The sequence below is a fragment of the Nicotiana tomentosiformis genome, chromosome 1 (assembly GCF_000390325.3).
Source record: "Nicotiana tomentosiformis chromosome 1, ASM39032v3, whole genome shotgun sequence".
NCBI lineage: Eukaryota > Viridiplantae > Streptophyta > Magnoliopsida > Solanales > Solanaceae > Nicotiana > Nicotiana tomentosiformis.
The window spans coordinates 78,553,084-78,573,241 of record NC_090812.1 but is presented as its reverse complement, the minus strand read 5'-3'; the positions used below and the strand labels follow the sequence as shown (position 1 = coordinate 78,573,241).

At 38.3% G+C, this 20,158-nt stretch overlaps 2 protein-coding genes across 2 annotated transcripts; both read right to left on the bottom strand.

Moving 5' to 3' along the window:
* Positions 1-495: 495 nt before the first annotated feature.
* On the bottom strand, positions 496-1,294 carry LOC104104320 (peptidyl-prolyl cis-trans isomerase). The gene has a single exon (XM_009612371.4). It carries the CDS (start codon positions 1,222-1,224, stop codon positions 706-708), a length of 519 nt encoding a protein of 172 aa, XP_009610666.1. The 5' UTR covers positions 1,225-1,294; the 3' UTR covers positions 496-705.
* A 16,827-nt stretch (positions 1,295-18,121) lies between these two features.
* Positions 18,122-19,021, bottom strand: LOC104104327 (uncharacterized). The gene is made up of 2 exons (XM_009612381.1): positions 18,710-19,021; positions 18,122-18,469 (listed from the first exon to the last, which is right to left on the bottom strand). Exons 1-2 carry the CDS (start codon positions 19,019-19,021, stop codon positions 18,122-18,124), a joined length of 660 nt encoding a protein of 219 aa, XP_009610676.1.
* Between the last annotated feature and the right edge of the window lie 1,137 nt (positions 19,022-20,158).

Here is a 20,158-nt window from a genome sequence, read left to right as displayed (position 1 = left end):
AAGATTATTTAAATAAATTATTGTTCAAAAGTGCTAGCCAATCTCTCCCCGAGTTCTTTTTTCCAAAGAACTGATTTCTCCGGCCAAACAGGCTAATAGCCAGATTAGTATCCTCTACGCTCTACAGTATATTTTCTTCTTCAAAACCAGTCATAATAATAGAAATAAAATAAAAAATCCGGTGATACTTCGATGGCACCACATCCACAATTGTGGACCGTCACTACAATCACACCACTCAATACAATCCATACCACGAAATAAAATATCGTTTCGGAATCAGATTCACTTCTCAAAAAATAGGCCTCACAACTCTTGAGGAAACTTATGGACAAGAGAACAAAATCAATTCACGCGAACCGCATCGGTCAAAAGTCGGTCGCCTCTTTATCAGCCAAAATACAAAACGCCAAAATAATAACTTGACTTCGTTTAGATCACGAATAAAAAAGATCATTCTACCAAAACAGGAGATAATTAAAACAAAAATCAAAATTAGCAGAGTAAACTAAAGTATTATCTTATTTAAACCATAGTCTTAAGATTAAACATAAACTGGTAGAAGCAGGCTAATACCAATTACAGCACAACCCTAGAACTAGACCCACAGTAAGCAAGCAGTAACCGATAGATTAAAATTGAAAACAAAGCCAAAAACGGCGACTTAAATATAGATAAACTAGATCATCATCAACGTCATCAGATCTAGGAGAGTTGACCACAGTCAGCAACCACAACAGGCTTGGAGCACCTTCCAGATCCAGATCCAACAGCCTCAGCCTTCTTAATCACATCATAGCCTTCAACAACTTGACCGAACACAACGTGCTTGCCGTCGAGCCACTCAGTCTTAGCGGTACAGATGAAGAACTGAGAACCGTTGGTTCCGGGTCCAGCATTAGCCATGGAGAGGATTCCTGGACCGGTGTGCTTCCTCTTGAAGTTCTCGTCGGCGAATTTGGCACCGTAGATTGATTCACCTCCGGTACCGTTTCCGGCGGTGAAATCACCTCCTTGACACATGAACCCTGGGATCACACGGTGGAAGGTTGAGCCTTTGTAGTGCAAAGGCTTGCCCATCCTTCCGACGCCTTTCTCGCCGGTGCAGAGAGCGCGGAAGTTCTCTGCCGTCTTAGGAACGGTGTCGGCATAGAGCTCCATCACCACACGGCCAGCTGGTGCGCCGCCGATGGTAAGGTCAAAGAACACCTTTGGGTTTGCCATCTCTCTAGATTTTTCAGTGAGGTTTTCGATGTGTACGATTTGTGCTTAGGGTTTAAGCTAGACGGAACATTATATAGGAAGATGTGAAAGCGGATAATTTAAAGTAAGATAATCGTAGCCGTCGGATTGAGACAGGTGTCAGGATCTTGGAGAATCTGATAGAGAAAGGGTTTGGGTTAAAAGTCACCGTGGCTGGTTAGAATCTTACCATGGTTAGTCAGAGTTATGGCTAATCACGTGATATATGCGTCACCGATGTTAACGGGCCACATAAAGCCCAAGAAGGAAAGATATACAAGCCCAAAGTCTGAGCCCAAGATCAAGCCCAAGTCCATTTTGAATGACGAACCTAAACCTTTTCTTAGACCTTTCCTTTCAAGCCTGACTACGGTTCTACTAAAGTTTTTCTTCTCTTATTAAATAATGGAATTTTTACATTCCTATACACTATTTCAATATTTATTATTCTCCCTACTCAAATTTTAATATAATTACATATTATATACCCAATTATCAATTATGTACATTTTTAGGCATTTAATGATAATAATTAGTGTACTAAAATTACTCTAACGTATCTTCCACTCCCCCACGTTTCTCTCTCCACAACCCCCTCCCCCCCCACGTATCTTGCACTCACCCACGTTTTTCTCTCCACAAACATCAGTATCTCTCCATTAACACCTATTTCCACCCTTCTTCAAAAATCAGTCTACATTTTTTCACTCTTCTTCAAAAATCCCTCTTCATTTTTATAGATTCAAGCTCTAAATACTCTACCACACACCTTCATTAACGCATGTTACTTGCTTAATTTTCAATGAAGAAGAAAATAGTTTCAAAGATCAGCCCTAAAAAAGCTAAAGTAAGTGATATTCCTACATTTGATTTGGGTGTTTTCTCAGAGAATTCACCAAAAAAAGTTTCAAAATCAACACATGCAAAAGAAGAGACCAAGCCCAGGCTTTTCCCTCGTGAAGCTAGGGCAGAAGCTCGTACAAAACAAAAGTAAGATATGGATGTTGGTGAATCCTCGATACCTGTTAAATCTGCAAAACGGAAAGGCAAAGAAATTGCTTCCGATGATGATTTCGTCGAAGAAGAAGCTATCATGAAAGTTGCAAAAAAAATTAGAGTGTCTCTTATTGTTAAACCTTCAAAAAAAAAAGGTTCAAAAATCTTGTAAAAGTATTCCCCAACAGTCTTTGGAGAAGGTAAAAATTTAGAAGTTTCAATTTATTTATTTATTAAAGCTAAAAAACGTGTTCTCATTCTTATGAATATGCATAATTTTTGTTTTTGTAGTTGTAAAATTTTTGTCTACATTGTGTAGATTTATTGTAGATTTATATTTTTTCTGATTGTAGATAAATTGTAGTATAAACGTAATTATTTTGTTTTCTAGTTTTGACTCTGTTTTTATGATTGTAGATAAATTATAATATAACTGTAGTTATTTTATTTTTTGGTTTTGACTCTGTTTTTCTGATTGTAGATAAATTGTAGTATAAATGTAGTTATTTTATTTTCTGGTTTTGAAACAAGTTTTAATAACTTTCTTTTTCTTTTGCTGTAGAAGGGACCATTTTTTGCACCGATTGATGTTGATTATGGGATCATTAGGCTCCACATATTATCCGACCCCACTATTCCTGGCCAAATCAAGGATTTACTGTCTGAAAATGGTTTAAAGCTGTTTAAGAAGACATGTTTTAGGTATTTTCTTTCCTTGCCCAAAATATGTATGCAAAATCAAGCAATTCATCTTCTCATGAAGTATGAATTGAACGCATCTAGTTCCGACTTTTTTTCAGCAGAGATAGAGGGTGAGAGGCTGAATTTTGGTTTGAGAGAGTTTGCCCTGATTAGTGGCCTTAGATGTTTTACGGAAGTTACAGACTTTGGTTACACACCTAAGTATGACAGTAAAATAATGAGAAGTTGTAATGACCCAACCGGTCATTTTGACTTTTAGAACCCCTTTTCCCTAAATAAAACTTTATGTATGTGCTTTTATTAATTTATGACTTGCGGAGATGGTTGGTTCGAGATTTGAAAGTGTTCAGGTTGAAATCAGAACACTTGGTTCCTTAAGTTGGCTTTAAAATGCTAAGTTTGACTTCGGTCAACATTTTGAGAAAACGACCCCGGAATAGAATTTTGATGATTCCAACAGCTCTGTATGGTGATTTTGGACTTAGGAGCGTGTTCGAAATTTTATTTGAAAGTCCGTAGTTAAATTAGGCTTGAAATGGCTAAAATAGGAATTTAAGCTAGGAAGTTTGACCGTGGAATTGACCTTTTGATATCGGGGTTGGAATCCAGTTCTGAAAATTTTCATAGCTCTGTTATGTCATTTATGACTTGCGTGCAAAATTTGAGGTCAATCGGACTTGATGTGATAGGTTCTGGCGTCGTTTGTAGAAATTGAAAGTTTCATAGTTCATTAGGCTTGAATCTATGTGTAATTCTTATTTTTTGTATTGTTGGATGTGATTTGAAGACTCGACTAAGTCCGTATGATGTTTTAGGACTTGTTGGTATATTTGGTTGAGGTCCCGAGGGCCTCGGATGAGTTTCGGATGGTTAACGGATCTAAAATGGGACTTAAACAGCTGCTACAAAAGCTGCTGCAAATGTTCTTCTGCCCAGAAATCGAGCCAAGGCTCGAGGGCCATGATCGAAGACAAGGCTTGAGGGCCATGATCGAAGGCAAGCTCGAAGGCCAGTGATCGAAGGCCCATGATCGAGCCACAGGATCAAGGGCTATGACTGAGGCCAGTGATCGAAGGCCATAAAGATCGAAGCCATGATCGATGGCTGTGACCGAGGCCAGGATCGAGGGCCATAAAGATCGAAGCCATGATCAATACCCAGGATCGATGGCTTCCTCAGCAGTTTATAACAATGGAAATTTCGTCCCATTTGCCATTTTTGACGAACTTGAGCTTTAGCAGAATCGATTTTTGAAAGATTTTCAAGAAAAAATATTCGGGTAAGTGATTCTAACTCAGATTTGGTCAATATACACAAATATATCATTATTTTTACCATTTAATTAGTGTATTGAGATAGAAATTTGGGAAAATTTTAGAAATCTCATCAAAACGATTTTTTGAGATTTCGGTGTCGATTCGCAGACGCATTTGAGTGAAACTGGTATGGTTAGACTCGTAATTGAATGGGTTGTGGGATTTTATAAGTTTCGCCGGATTCCAGGACGTGGGCCTCACGGGCGATTTTTGAACTAATTTCGGATTTTATTGAAAAAAGTAGTATTTTCTTATGAAATTGATTCCTATAATTTTTGTTGACTATATCGAATTAATTATGACTAGATTCGAGTCGATCAGAGTTAGAAAGTCGAGGAAAAGGCATACTACTTGGTTAAATTGGAGCAAGTCGAGGTAAGTGACTTGTCTAACCTTGTGTGGGGGAAATTTTTCCTAGGTTTGGTATTGAAGTGATAAATTGAAATGTGTTGAAAGCCATGTACACGAGGTGACGAGTATGTAAACGGGTTAAATGTGAAAGATTATATCTTTAAATTATGTAGATCATTGTTGCATATTAATTAAATAATTTTACCTTGTTATATTCTTCATCATTTATTTAAATGTTTATAATTTAAATTGCTTGATATTTTTCTGCTAATTGTTACATGTTTAGTTGGAACTTGGTTTCTTTTATTCTGTGCATTATTTGAAGGTTGATTTTCTTTAAATTAAATATTATTAATACGAAGTATTTGACATTTTTAAATTTGGTATTTAAGCAACATATTAAAGATTTTGAAATATTATTTTGTTGAATTATTTATTCCTGAATATTTTTGTAAGATTTTCGTACTCATTGTGATGGACCCATGAGCTCTTATTTGTGGAAAACAAATATTATTGTTGATTTATTTGGCATGAGTCGTGAGCTCTTTATTGTGAAAAATATTGTTGTTGAATTATTTTGGCAAGTTGAATTATTTGGGCACTTGAGGTACAAATTGTGATATATTATGATATTGATACGCATGTGGTGGTATAAGATTTGGGTGTTGAGAAGCATGCAGTGAGATAAGGATGGCTCGATACGCGCGGCTAGTAGGGGAAACTACTAGAAGTCATGCGGTGTGATAAGGATGGCTAAAACGCGAGATGCTATTTCGAAAAAAATATTTTCTTTAAAATAAATTGTGAAGGCTCCCGCGGTGATATAAGAAAATGTGATATTATGAATTTATTTATGATTTGGGACTACGAGGCGGTACCTCGGGAGTGCCCTTGTTGATATTGATTTATGGCTGCAGTCGCCTTTGATTATTGTTGTGATTTTCTTAAAGTTGAAAAGAATTCTATTTTGTTTCCACGAGGTATTAATTTTCATTTTTTGGTGTAATTAAATGGTAACATACTACTTGACTCATTTCCATTGTCATATTATTTTATTATATTGTTAAACATTTTACCATGCCATCAATTATTTTCCAGTAGGGCCTGACCTGACCTCGTCACTACTCTATCGAGGTTAGGCTTGGCACTTACTGGGTACCGCTGTGGTGTACTCATACTACGCTTCTGCACATCTTTTTGTGCAGATCCAGGTACCTCTTATCAGACCAGGTATCAGAAAACTAGCTGTACGAGGGGACTTCGAGGTATATCTGTCAGCGTCCGCAGAATCTGGAGTCCCCTTCTATCTTACTATGTTGTCTTCCTTATTTGCTTTAGACTCTGATGTATAGAGACATAAAGAATAAATTCTTAGAAGCTTGTGACTTATTTTTACTGGGTTTGGGGAGTTGTAATTATTTGAATTGTAGTTTATTTATTTCAGATATTTATTATTATTCCACATTGATAGGCTTACCTAGTCTTAGAGATTAGGTGTCATCACGACCTCCTACGGAGGAAATTTGGGGTCATGACAAGTTGGTATCAGAGCACTAGGTTCATAGGTGTTATGAGTCACAAGCAGGTTTAGTAGAGTCTTGCGGATCTGTACAGAGACGTCTGTACTTATCTTTAGGAAGCTATAGAACTGTTAGGAAAATATTCACTTCTTTGATTCCTTATCGTGCGCAATTGTTGAATTCAAAGTTACAAACCATTAACTTTCTATTCTCTCACAGATGGTGAGGACACGCATAACTGGATCCGATGATCAGACACCCGTGCCCCCTGTTGGAGCCGCAAGAGGCCGGGGTCGGGGTAGAGGTCGAGGAAGACCACGTAGTGCAGCCAGAGCACCTGCATGAGCTGCTGCACCAGAGCCACCAGTAGCTCCAGTTGGAGAACAGGCACCTGAGACGCGTGTTACTACTCCTGCACTTCAGGAGACTCTTGCCCAGTTTTTGAGCATGTTTGGCACTCTAGCTCAGGCAGGGTTAATTCCAATTTCTCCTACCACATCTCAGGCCGGGGGAGGAGTACAGACTCCCGCCGCCCGTACTCCAGAGCCACGGGCCCAAGTTGACCATGACCCAGAGGTTATACCAGTGCAGCCAGTGGCCCCAGTTCGGCCTAAGATTAGGACAACAGTTTCATAGGGCGAGCAGCTCAGGCTCGAGAGGTACAAGAAGTACCACCCCCCCACTTTCAGCGGTTTAGCTTCAGATGATGCTCAGGGTTTTCTAGAGGAATGTTATTGTATCCTTCGTACTATGGGTATTGTGGATTCCAGTGGGGTTTCTTTCACGGCATTCCAGTTTAAAGGAGCATCCTACTAGTGGTGGCGGGCATATGAGTTGGATAGTCCCGCTGAGGCATCTTCACTCACTTGGACTCAATTCTCAGATATATTCTTAAGGGAGTATGTTCCTCAGAGTCTTAGAGATGCATGGTGCGCAAAGTTTGAGCAGCTGCGCCAGGATTCTATGACCGTGTCAGAGTATGCAGTCCGATTTAGTGAGTTGGCTAGGCATGCACCAGCCTTAGTTGCTACTGTTCGAGAGCGGGTTCGCAGATTTATTGAGGGTCTCCACCCTAGTATCAGATTCAATATGGCCCGAGAGCTAGAGATGGACATCACATACCAACAAGCGGTATCAATTGCTAGGAGATTAGAAGGTATGCGGACTCGGGAGAGGGAAGAGAGGGAAACTAAGAGACCCCGAGATTCTAGCACATATAATAATTCTCGTGCCCCAGTTGCAGCCCGTCATGGTAGAGGTTATGTGAGTCGTCCTATTCATTCAGCACTTCCAGCTTCCAGTGGTGTTCCGACTACTCCCAGACCTCAGGTTCCATAATATGCACCGCTAGTATCTATTGTACCTCTTGTACGGGGTGCTTTCAGCGGACAATCTAGTCAATCAGGCCTGAGCCAGTCCCAGCAGCCACGTCCTCCGAGGGCTTGTTTTGAGTGTAGTGACACTCGTCATATAGTGAGGGATTGTCCCAGATTTAGGAGGGGTGCACCTCCACAGATTTCTCAGGCCACACCCATTCCACAATGCCCTTAGGCTTCTCAGGCCATGATTACTGTACCAGTTATCACTCCACCTGCACAGACAGCCAGAGGTGGAGGTCGGGCAGGTAGCCTAGAGGGGGAGGCCAGGCTAGATATTATGCCCTTCCTACTAGGACAGATGTCGTTGCATCCGATTCTGTTATCACAGGTGTTATTCTGGTCTGTCATAGAGATGCATCAGTCTTATTTGATCCAGGCTCCACTTATTCTTATATGTCATCTTATTTTGCCCCGTATTTGGGCATATCACATGATTCCTTGAGTTCTTCTGTTTATGTATCTACACCCGTAGGTGAATCTATTATTGTGGACCGTGTGTATCGGTCGTGTTTAATCGTTATCAGTGGTTTTGAGACCAGAGCTGATTTATTATTGCTCAGTATGGTAGATTTTGATATTATTTTGGGCATGGACTGGTTGTCGCCCTATCATGTTATTCTTGATTATTACGCCAAGATGGTGACATTGGTTATGCCAGGTCTATCGCGGCTAGAGTGGAGAGGTACCTCAGATCATGTTCCTAGCAGGGTTGTTTTATTTCTTAAAGCTCAACGAATGGTTGAGAAGGGGTGTGATGCGTATCTGGCTTGTGTGAGAGATGTTAGTATTGATACTACTACCGTGGAGTTAGTTCCTATAGTAAGGGATTTTCCTGATGTATTTCTAGTGGACCTCCCAGGTATGCCACCCGACATGGATATTGATTTTGGTATTGATTTGTTATTGGGCACTCTGCCTATTTCTATTCCACCATATCGTATGGCCCCAGCAGAGTTGAAAGAGTTAAAAGAATAATTACAGGAATTGTTCGATAAGAGCTTCATTCGGCCCAGTGTATCGCCTTGGGGTGCTCCTGTCTTATTTGTAAAGAAGAAGGACAGTTCTATGCAGATGTGTATTGATTACCGCCAGCTGAACAAGGTTACAGTGAAGAACATGTATCCATTGCCACGTATTGATGACCTATTTGATCAGCTTTAGGGTGCCAGGGTGTTCTCTAAAATTGACTTGCATTCAGACTATCATCGGTTGAAGATTCGGGAGCCAGATATCCCAAAGATTGCTTTCAGGACTCGGTACGGTCATTACGATTTCCTTGTGATGTCTTTTGGGCTGACCAACGCCCCAGCAACATTTATGCACTTAATGAATAGTGTATTTCAGCCCTATCTTAATTCTTTCATTATTGTGTTTATTGACGACATTTTAGTGTATTCCCGGAGTCGGGAAGATCATGAACAACACCTGAGGACTGTGCTTCAGACTTTGAAAGAAAAAAGTTATATGCAAAATTTTCAAAGTGTGAATTCTGGCTTGATTCAGTGGGATTTTTTGGGGCATATAATTTTGTGCGAGGGGATTAAGGTAGATCCGAAGAAGATTGAAGTAGTGCAGAGTTGGTCCAGACCGTCCTCAGCTACGGAAATCCGGAGTTTCCTTGGTTTGGTAGGGTATTATCGTCGATTTGTAGAGGGTTTCTCTTCTATTGCTGCATCTATGACCAAATTTACCCAGAAAGGTGCTCCATTCAGGTAGACCAAGGAATGTGAGGAGAGCTTCCAAAATCTCAAGGCAGCCTTGACTACAGCCCCAGTATTGGTATTACCTACAGGTTCAGGGTCTTATACTGTGTATTGTGATGCATCGCGTATTGGTCTAGACGCAAGACGGTAGGGTGATTGCCTACGCGTCCAGATAGTTAAAGGTACATGAGAAGAATTATCCGGTCCATGACCTTGAGTTAGCAGCTATTGTTCATGCCTTGAAGATTTGGCGGCATTATTTATACGATGTCCATTGTGAGGTCTACACCGATCACCGGAGTCTACAATATCTGTTTAAACAGAAGGATATTAATTTGCGGCAGCAGAGATGGTTGGAGTTGCTTAAGGATTATGATATCATAATTCTCTATCATCCCGGGAAGGACAATGTAGTGACCGATGCCTAGAGTCGTAAGGCGGAGAGTTTGGGCAGCTTAGCATATTTACCGGTAGCAGAGAGGCCTTTAGCCTTGGATGTTCAGGCCTTGGCCAAACAGTTTGTCAGGTTGGATATTTCCGAGCCGAGACAAGTTTTGGCTTGTGTGATTTCTCAGTCTTCTTTTTATGATCGTATCAGGGAGCGTCAATATGATGACCTATATCTGCTTGTCCTTAAGGACACAGTTCAGCACGGTGATGCCAAGGAAGTCACTATTGGAGATGACGATGTATTACGGATGCAGGTCAGGCTATGCGTGTCTAATGTAGATGGTTTGCGTGAGTTGATTCTCCAGGAGGCTCACAGTTCACGGTACTCCATTCATCCTGGTGCTGCAAAGATGTATCAGGACTTGAGACAACATTATTGGTGGAGGCGGATGAAGAAAGACATAGTGGAGTATGTAGCTCAATGCCTAAATTGTCAACAGGTGAAATATGAGCATCAGAGACTGGGTGGATTACTTCAGAAGTTAGAGATTCCAGAATGGAAATGGGAGCGAATCACTATGGATTTCGTTGTTGGGCTCCCACAGACTTAGAGGAAGTTCGATGCAGTTTGGGTGATTGTGGATAGGTTGACCAATTCAGCTCATTTCATTCCTGTGATGACTACCTATTCTTCTGAGCAGTTGGCTCAAATCTATATCTGTGAGATTGACAGACTTCATGGCGTACCGGTATCTATCATCTCTAACCGGGGTACACAGTTTTGGAGGGCTGTACAGCGAGAGTTGGGTACTCGTATGGAGTTGAGTACAACATTTTACCCTCAGACGGACGGGAAGTCCGAACGCACTATTCAGATACTGGAGGATATGCTTCGTGCGTGTGTGATAGATTTTGGGGTGCTTGGGATCAGTTCTTACCACTTGTGGAGTTTGTTTACAACAACAGTTATCAGTCGAGCATTCAGATGGCTCCGTATGAGGCCTTGTATGGTAGGCAGTGCCGGTCTCCAGTGGCTTGGTTCGAACCAGGCGAAGCTAGGCTATTGGGTACAGACTTGGTTCAGGAGCCCTTGGAAAAGGTTAAATTGATTCAGGATCGACTTTGTACAACCCAATCTAGACAAATGAGTTATGCGGATCGGAAGGTTCGTGATATTGCATTCATGGTTGGTGAGCGGGTCTTGCTCCGGGTTTCTCCTATGAAGGGTGTGATGAGGTTCGGGAAGAAGGGGAAGTTGAGCCCTAGGTATATTGGGCCTTTTGAGATTATTGAAAGAGTTGGAGAGGTGGATTACAAACTTGCACTACCACCTAGTCTCTCTGCAGTTCATCCGATATTCCATGTTTCTATGCTCCGGAAGTATCACGGCGATCCGTCTCATGTATTAGACTTCAGTTCGGTTCAGTTGGACGAGGATCTATCTTATGTGGAGGAACCAATGGCTATTTTGGAAAGGCAGGTTCGAAAGTTGAGGTCAAAGAACATTACTTCCGTGAAGGTTCAGTGGAGGGGGCATCCGGTTGAGGAGGCGACTTGGGAGACCAAGCATGTATACGCAGCTGTTATCCCCATCTTTTCACCACTCCAGGTATAATTCTAAACCCGTTCGAGGACGAACGTTTGTTTAAGAGGTGGAGAATATAATGACCCAATCGGTCATTTTGACTTTTAGAACCCCGTTCCCCTAAATAAAACTCCTTATATGTGCTTTTATTAATTTATGACTTGCGGGGATGGTTGGTTCGAGATTTGAAAGTGTTCGGGTTGAAATCGGAACACTTGGTTCCTTAAATTGGCCTTAAAATGCTAAGTTTGACTTCGGTCAACATTTTGAGAAAACGAACCCCGGAATAGAATTTCCATGATTCCAACAGCTCCGTATGGTAATTTTGGACTTAGGAGCGTGTTCGGAATTTTATTTGGAAGTCCGTAGTTAAATTAGGCTTGAAATGGCTAAAATAGGAATTTAAGCTTGGAAGTTTGACCGTGGAGTTGACTTTTTGATATCTGGGTCAGAATCCAGTTCTCAAAATTTTCATAGCTCAGTTATGTCATTTATGACTTGCGTACAAAATTTGAGGTCAATCGAACTTGATTTGATAGGTTCCGGCGTCGTTTGTAGAAATTGAAAGTTTCAAAGTACATTAGGCTTGAATCTATGTGTAATTCTTATTTTTAGTGTTGTTGGATATGATTTGAAGACTCGACTAAGTCCGTATGATGTTTTAGGATTTGTTGGTATATTTGGCTGAGGTCCCGAGGGCCTCGGGTGAGTTTCGGATGGTTAACGGATCTAAAATGGGACTTAAAGAGCTGCTGCAAATGTTCTTCTGCCCAGAAATCGAGCCCAGGCTCGAGGGCCATGATCAAAGACAAGGCTCGAGGGCCATGATCAAAGGCACACTCGAAGGCCAGTGATCGAAGGCCTAGGATCGAGGCCCGGGATCGAGGGCTATGACCGAGGCCAGTGATCGAAGGCCATAAAGATCGAAGCCATGATCAATACCCAGGATCGATGGCTGTGACCGAGTCCAGGATCGAGGGCCATAAAGATAGAAGCCATGATCGATACCCAGGATCGATGGCTACCTCGACAGTTTATAAAACTGGGAATTCCGTCCCATTTGCCATTTTTGACGAACTTGAGCTTGAGGAGAAGCGATTTTTGATAAATTTTCAAGGAAAAATATTTGGGTAAGTGATTCTAACTCGGATTTGGCGGTATGGTTGGACTCGTAATTGAATGGGTTGTCGAATTTTGTGCCGGATTCCGAGACATGGGCCCCACAGACGATTTTTGAACTAATTTCGGATTTTATTGAAAAATATAGTATTTTCTTATGAAATTGATTCCTATAATTTCTGTTGACTACATCGAATTAATTATGACTAGATTCGAGTTGATCGGAGTCGGAAAGTCGAGGAAAAGGCGTACTACTTGGTTAAATTGGAGCAGGTCGAGGTAAGTGACTTGTCTAACCTTGTGTGGGGGAAATTTTCCCTAGGATTGGTATTGAAGTGATAAATTAAAATGTGTTGAAAGCCGTGTACGCGAGGTGACGAGTATATAAACGGGCTAAATGTGAAAGATTATGTCTTTAAATTGTGTAGATCATTGTTACATATTAATTAAATAATTTTACCTTGTTATATTCTTCATCATTTATTTAAATATTTATAATTTAAATTGCTTAACCTTTTCTTGCTAATTGTTACCTGTTTAGTTGGAACTTGGTTTCTTTTATTCTGTGCATTATTTGAAGGTTGATTTTCTTTAAATTAAGTATTATTAATACAAAATATTTGATATTTTTAAATTTGGTATTTAAGCAACATATTAAAGATTTTAAAATATTATTTTGTTGAATTATTTATTCCTGAATATTTTTGTAAGATTTTCGTACTCATTGTGATGGAGCCGTGAGCTCTTATTTGTGGAAAAAAAATATTATTGTTGATTTATTTGGCATGATCCGTGACCTCTTTATTGTGAAAAATATTGTTGTTGAATTATTTTGACAAGTTGAATTATTTGGGCACTTGAGGTGCAAATTGTGATATATTGTGATATTGATATGCATGTGGTGGTATAAGGTTTGGGTGATGAAATGCATGCGCTGAGATAAGGATGGCTTGATACGCGTGGCTAGTAGGGGAAACTACTAGAAGTCATGCGGTATGATAAGGATGGCTAAAACACGGGATGCTATTTCGAAAAAAAATATTTTCTTTAAAATAAATTGTGAAGGCTCCCGCGGTGATATAAGAAAATGAGATATTGTGAATTTATTTATGATTTAGGACTACGAGACGGTACCTCAGGAGTGCCCTTGTTGATATTGATTTATGGACGCAGTCGCCTTTGATTATTGTTGTGATTTTCTTAAAGTTGAAAAGAATTCTATTTTATTTCCACGAGGTATTAATTTTTATTATTTGGTATAATTAAATGGTGACATACTACTTGACTCATTTCCATTGTCATATTATTTTATTATATTGTTAAACATTTTACCATGCCATTAATTATTTTCCAGTAGGGCCTGACCTGACCTCGTCACTACTCTACCGAGGTTAGGCTTGGCACTTACTGGGTACCATTGTGGTGTACTCATACTACGCATCTGTACATCATTTTGTGCAGATCCAGATACCTCTTATGAGACCAGGCATCAGTAAACTAGCTGTACGAGGAGACTTCGAGATATACCTGCCAGCGTCCGCAGACTCCGGAGTCCCCTTCTATCTCACTATGTTTTCTTCCTTATTTGCTTTAGACTCTGATATATAGAGACATAGAGAATAAATTCTTAGAAGCTTGTGACTTATTTCTATCGGGTTTTGGGAGTTGTAATTATTTGAATTGTAGTTTATTTATTTCAGATATCTATTATTATTCCGCATTGATAGGCTTACCTCGTCTTAGAGACTAGGTGCCATCACGACCTCCTACGGAGGGAATTTGGGGTTGTGACATAAGTTATTTTCCAAACAAGGAAAAAGTTGAGAAGTCATACTTAAAACAAATTGTAACCAGCCGTAGTTGGGTGAACGATGAAGATGCAGTCAAGTTGTATATTCTCTATCTCATAGAATTCTTCCTCTGTTCTTTAGACAAAGATAATGTAGGTTTTATAGATTATTTTAGGTTCTATTTGGTGGACTCAGGGTAGTATGCGAACTACGCATGGGGTAGTGAATGTTATACACAATTGCTTCAGTCCGTTAGGCATAAGCTCAACCCTTCTGTTCATTTTTATGTCATTCGAGGCTTTGCACTAGCTATTCAAATATGGTTGTATGAGCGTTGCTCTACCGTCAACACTAATATAGCTACAAGGGTTGCTAATTCAATCCCTCGCATACTTAGCTGGTCAACTAGTAAGGACAAGATATGGTTATATGCAATTGAAGATAGAATGATCAAACCATCATGGATCAAGGTAAATGGTTTTCACTTCTGTGCAGACAATCTAATACAAATTATCTACATATTTTATACATATTATGTCTAAGTCACTCATATTTCTTTTTTCACTCAGTTCACCAATATAATTGAAGCACCAGAAGAGCTTTCAAGAATGAATTTGCCAGATAAAGTTGAATACATCCTTGAAGAAGTTGAAACAAAGTCTGAGCATCCAATAGATGCTCTATCTCCATCCGGACATAAGCAGGCAATTGGAATAGATGACAAGAAAGATATTGTGAAACAAATAAAAAAAATTAAGAAAAGATGTTGACAAGGTAATATATATACATAATCCTAGATGGTTTCTTTAATTTATGTTATGCAAATTATTTTGTTAACGCTTTCTATTTTAATATGTAGGTTGGTTCAGATCTTGGAACTTTCAAGAAAGAGATTTTTGAAGAACTAGGTAGCATTCAACTGCTACTCAATGATTCAATCAAGACTGTTTTAAATGCGATAAACAGTCAAAAGGATAACATTGATACTAAGGTTTCATTTGAAATATATTCATTTTAGACAATATTTTTTACCATGTCTAAGTTTATATTATCATTCATAAAGTATATAGCCTAACAAATTAAATGCCTGCAGTTTACTGGCAGTTCTACAAAAAATGATGAGCACTCCAAAGAAAAGAACAATCAACACTTTCCGGGCAGTAGTGTTAAACCAATGCATGCCAGCAGCAGTAAAACAAGCATCTATATTATATATACAATTTATCTACATATATATACATATATACATTATGTCTACAATATATATACATATATCTACATATCTACATTATGTCTACAATATATTTACATATCTACATTATGTTTACAATATATCTACATATTGCCTAAATTACTAGCAACTAATCTGCATTATATGTCCAATGATTTTCTTAGATACAAGGCACGTAAATGACATAGAAATTGAAGAGAATGTTCCTGTAGGTGTTGATTTATCTTCCCAATTTGAAGGGGCATTTGATGAAGAGAATGCATGTATGATTTAGTACATGTTATCATCACATTTCACAATACATTTTGCATATCAGCTGCAGGACAATATTTCAACAAATTTACTACAATTAAACTACAATTTATATGCAGTGATGTTAATATTTACTACAAGTTATCTACAATTTTATTAAGTTATACATATTTATTGTAACAAACAAGGAAACTATGCATGTAGAATCTCCAAAACAGGAAGCTACAATAAGCATTCCAAGAGAACAAAAAAATGAGGAGAAGAAGACAAAAATGCAATCTCCCATTCAAGAAGAGAACGTTATACAACAAGGAGATGATTGCTGTGAAGATTTCAGTGGTATTATACATTACATTATAATTGTAGGAAAAAAAACAGGCTTAATATAAGTTTCAATTTTCAATAAAGAGCTGATGCAACATGTCTTCTTATTCTTTTGTTTTAAAATTTGAAGGTGAACCAGCCGACTACATTAATGTAGGTGATTCGGACAATGACTCCAAATCTGAAAAAAGGGAAGTAACACTTGATTATTTTGAGCTGCCAGAGAACTTCTCCCAGATTGTTAAGTTAGGCGAGCTTAATGAAGATGAAACAACCCTTGTGCATCAAGGAAGAACAAGACAGCCTGGAAAGCATACCAGATCCCCCTTTCTCCCTTTTTACAGTTCTGGGGGGAGCACTTCTGTTGGACGTCCAATTTTCCTCATCAAGCATCCATTTACTAGGGTTATTGGCGAAGATGTTGATCCTGGCTTGTTGGAAGAATTCAATAAGTGGTTATACTTTGGTACCGATACAGTTTCAAAGAGGTTAGTTTATACAATTTATTCATATTTTTGAGTGCATTCATCTTTTGGATTTCCACTTGAATCTACATATTTATTATAATTGTTATGTGTTTAAATAGGAGGAATGTGCCTTATTCTGTAAAAGATAACCAGCTTAAGCCGTGGTATGATCTTGGGGTAGAGAAAGTTGATAAAAAGGAGTGGTTTTATACTTTGGCACATCCCAGATAAGTCCTCAACAACACGGTAAACACATACCCTGGCAGAATTTAATGACTAGTTGTAGTATTCTGTCATCTAAAGATTTTGTAGTTTTTTTGTTTAAAAATTGTAGTTAAATTGTATGAAGCATTGAGAAATAATAAAATATGTTTTTATGCAGCACTTTGATGTTATTTTATACTATTTGAGAAGACAGAAAAATATGGTCCTCAAAACAAAATATGGTTTACAACCACTGATTGTATGTTCAAGACTAGAATTGAACAAATTTATCAGAGGTACATCAATGATCCTGCCGATAAGAAGCTTGTTATTGTCAAACCCCAGGACGTCGTAACAGAATATATATTGGGGTAGAGGTTACTCGCAAATATTGCATGGGATCAAGTTGATTTTGTGATTATGCCCATAAACATTGTGGAGAAATTTCATTGGTTGTTGGTTGTGTTTGACATTACCGATAAGGTTTTATATGTCTATGATTCTATGGTCTCTTCACGAAATCACAACCTTCTTGAATCTGTTGTCAATGAGTTTACTGTTATGATCCCCCTCTACTTGTCATGCACCGGCTTCTATGGCAAGCGTCCAGACATCAACTACAAGAACACAAAGGCATACATTGAAAAAGGTGTTACTGACCCTCTTGACATTCAGTGGTTGGTCGGTGAGATACCCCAGCAAAAAGAGGGATCACTGTATGAAAAAAACTATTTTTTCTTCTATCTATTTAACAGATTTTATTTTACAATAAATACTAAATCTTTTCCCTTATTTTTTTTTTTGCAGTGACTGTGGTGTATACGTGGCTGCATTTGCAGAATATGTCAGCATTGGAGAGCTAGCAGTTTCAAAGGAAGACCTTTCTGATATTGATCAACATCGTAGACGCTATGGAGCGCTACTTTGGGATTATGCTAGGAAGAATCAAGATACTGGTGCAATTAGTGAGAGCGAGGTGACTGGCAAATTAGCAAGAAGAAAAGGTGCACCCGCTGTGAACGAGAGAACACAAGTCCGGAAGAAGAAGAATTAGTTGCCCTTTTCTGTAGAAAAATTATAGTTAAATTGTTTAGTTATAGCTGTTTTGTAGTAAAGTTGTAGACAAATTATTATCTAAGAACAAGTCAGTTGAAGTTTATTTGTAGCAGATTTGTGCTACAATTGTTTTACCCTGTGTTTTGTTATTTTATCCAGGATACTACTACTTAGAATAGGAAACATCTGTTGTTGTTTTTTTTGGTTGAAAGTTGTTAGTACTTGATATCATTATTGTTAGCATATAATTTTTTTACAACTTAACTACAATTATGTATTATATATACAAAAAATACATAATCCAATCAAGTTATGAAAGGCTAAAATGAATACACTCAGTAATTAAACAAAATAAATACAAACCAATTGCATTAAGAGCTGAAAACATTTCATTATAGGAGACAATCTTTATTCAATTTATCAACACAATTACACCTCAACTATAATTCTCCAGAACACCTCAACACAATTTATCAAAAAATCTTGTGACTTTATCAAATTTTATTCCTCTTGGGAGAATTCTTACAAGATCTTTTGTTATGCCCTTTTAGTCCGCAGTTGCCACATGAAACCTTGTACTTCTTTGCATTTACTTTATCATATGGTTTGTATCTTTGTTTTTGAGGTCTTTCTGGCTCTCTTTTCCCAGTAGGTGGTATTGCAACTTCTTCAGCTATATGTTGTGGCACATTCCATTTACTTTCATCAGGCAGCGGGTCTACTGGTATTTCATAAGTATGCAAAAGGCTCTCCCTCGTGTAATAAGGAGAACAATAGTTTTCATAAGACTCATTCCTGTGCCTCAAAGCAGCCAAAGCATGTGCACAAGGAAGTTCATCAAGCTGGAATTGTCCACAACTACATCTCTTATTTTGAAGACAAACAATAAATCACTTCACACCATCTATCACTATATGGATGTGATCTGTTGAAGCCCTTATCTACAATTTCATTACAAACACACAACAAGTTGTCAGAAACATATACAAAATAACTACAATTATACAACATTTTATCTATAATTAACAGTATATATTTAGTTTGATGGAATAGTTGATCTGATGTTACTGGATATAGCTTACTCTCATCTTCTGCGATAATATCCTGTTGTCCTCCAACTCTTTGTTGTATTTTTTACCAAGGTATGTGAATGTACCCTTTGCTTTCAATAACTTTTCATTAGTCCAACGTTCAAGAAGAGTCCTCATATACTCTAATAGTTCTACTATGGGCAACTCTCTTGCATCTTTTGTTACCGCATTCAATGACTCTGCAATGTTTAATGTCATCGTCCACATTCTGTTCACTGTAGCATGTACCCGAGACCATATGTGATAGCCAATATCGTATAGGTATGCTTTAACATGCGTGTCGTTCTCTTCAATCTTTAACATTTTTTCATTAAATTCATCAAGCGTGTATGATCGCGCCGTGGCAAAGTACAATTCGCTTAACTTTAGATGGCCCTTCTTGAACTTTGATCTTATATTTGTCCAAATATGCCACATGCAAGCATAATGTGGCATGCCGGTATAAACAATAGATGTTTCCTTCAAGATACTCTCATTCTGATCCGAAACAACACACATATTTGATATTTCACCATACGCATGTTTGAATTGCTCAAAAAATCACTTCCATGATGCGTCATTTTTTGAATCAACAACAACGTATGCCAGTGGTAATATGCCACCTATCACAGATGGCAAAAAGAAATTCAATTTCCATAATAAAACTGGAGATGAAAAAAAAATACACGCTAAAAAACAAATTTACAACAATATTTCTACAATTAATCTATAATACTTGTTGCATCCATTGTGCTAGCTGTTAACATTATTCCCCTATATGCTGACTTCAAGAAGGTCCCATCAACTACTACAACTGGCCTACAATACTCCCAACCCTTGATGGACATACTAAGCGCAACAAATGCGTACAAGAAACAATCATCGTCAGTCTTCTGCAATTTAACTACCGACCCCAGATAAGTCTTCTCCAGAATATACAAATAACTTGGCAAGCCACTGTATACTCCCAACCTTTGCTCTCCAAACTTACATGTATGTTAAGTTCACACCGTGTTCCGACAATATATCAGTTTGTATGTCTTTTGGTGTGTAAATTATCTTAGGATCTGCATATTTTGGTATAACCATGCTACCAACTACCGTGGCAGTAGGTTTGCGTTGTATGTATGTATTGTCCATCAAAGAGCATGTGTGCAAGCTATTGAATATTCGAACCTTGAACAATGTTGAATCATTTATGCTGGTGGACTTGAAGTGCCATGTACAATTGTCCCCAACACATACCAGGCAGTAGCTACAGAATAAAAATAATTTAAAAATGTTATGAAAAATGTAGCTACAAAATAATAGGTTGTTTAAGCATAAAAAACTTATATTTAACAATTTATATACAAAAAAACTACAAATTATATATAATTTGTATACAATGATATTACAAACTATACAAAAAAAATACAAAGAAACTACTCCCTCCGTTTCAATTTATGTAAACTCATTTGA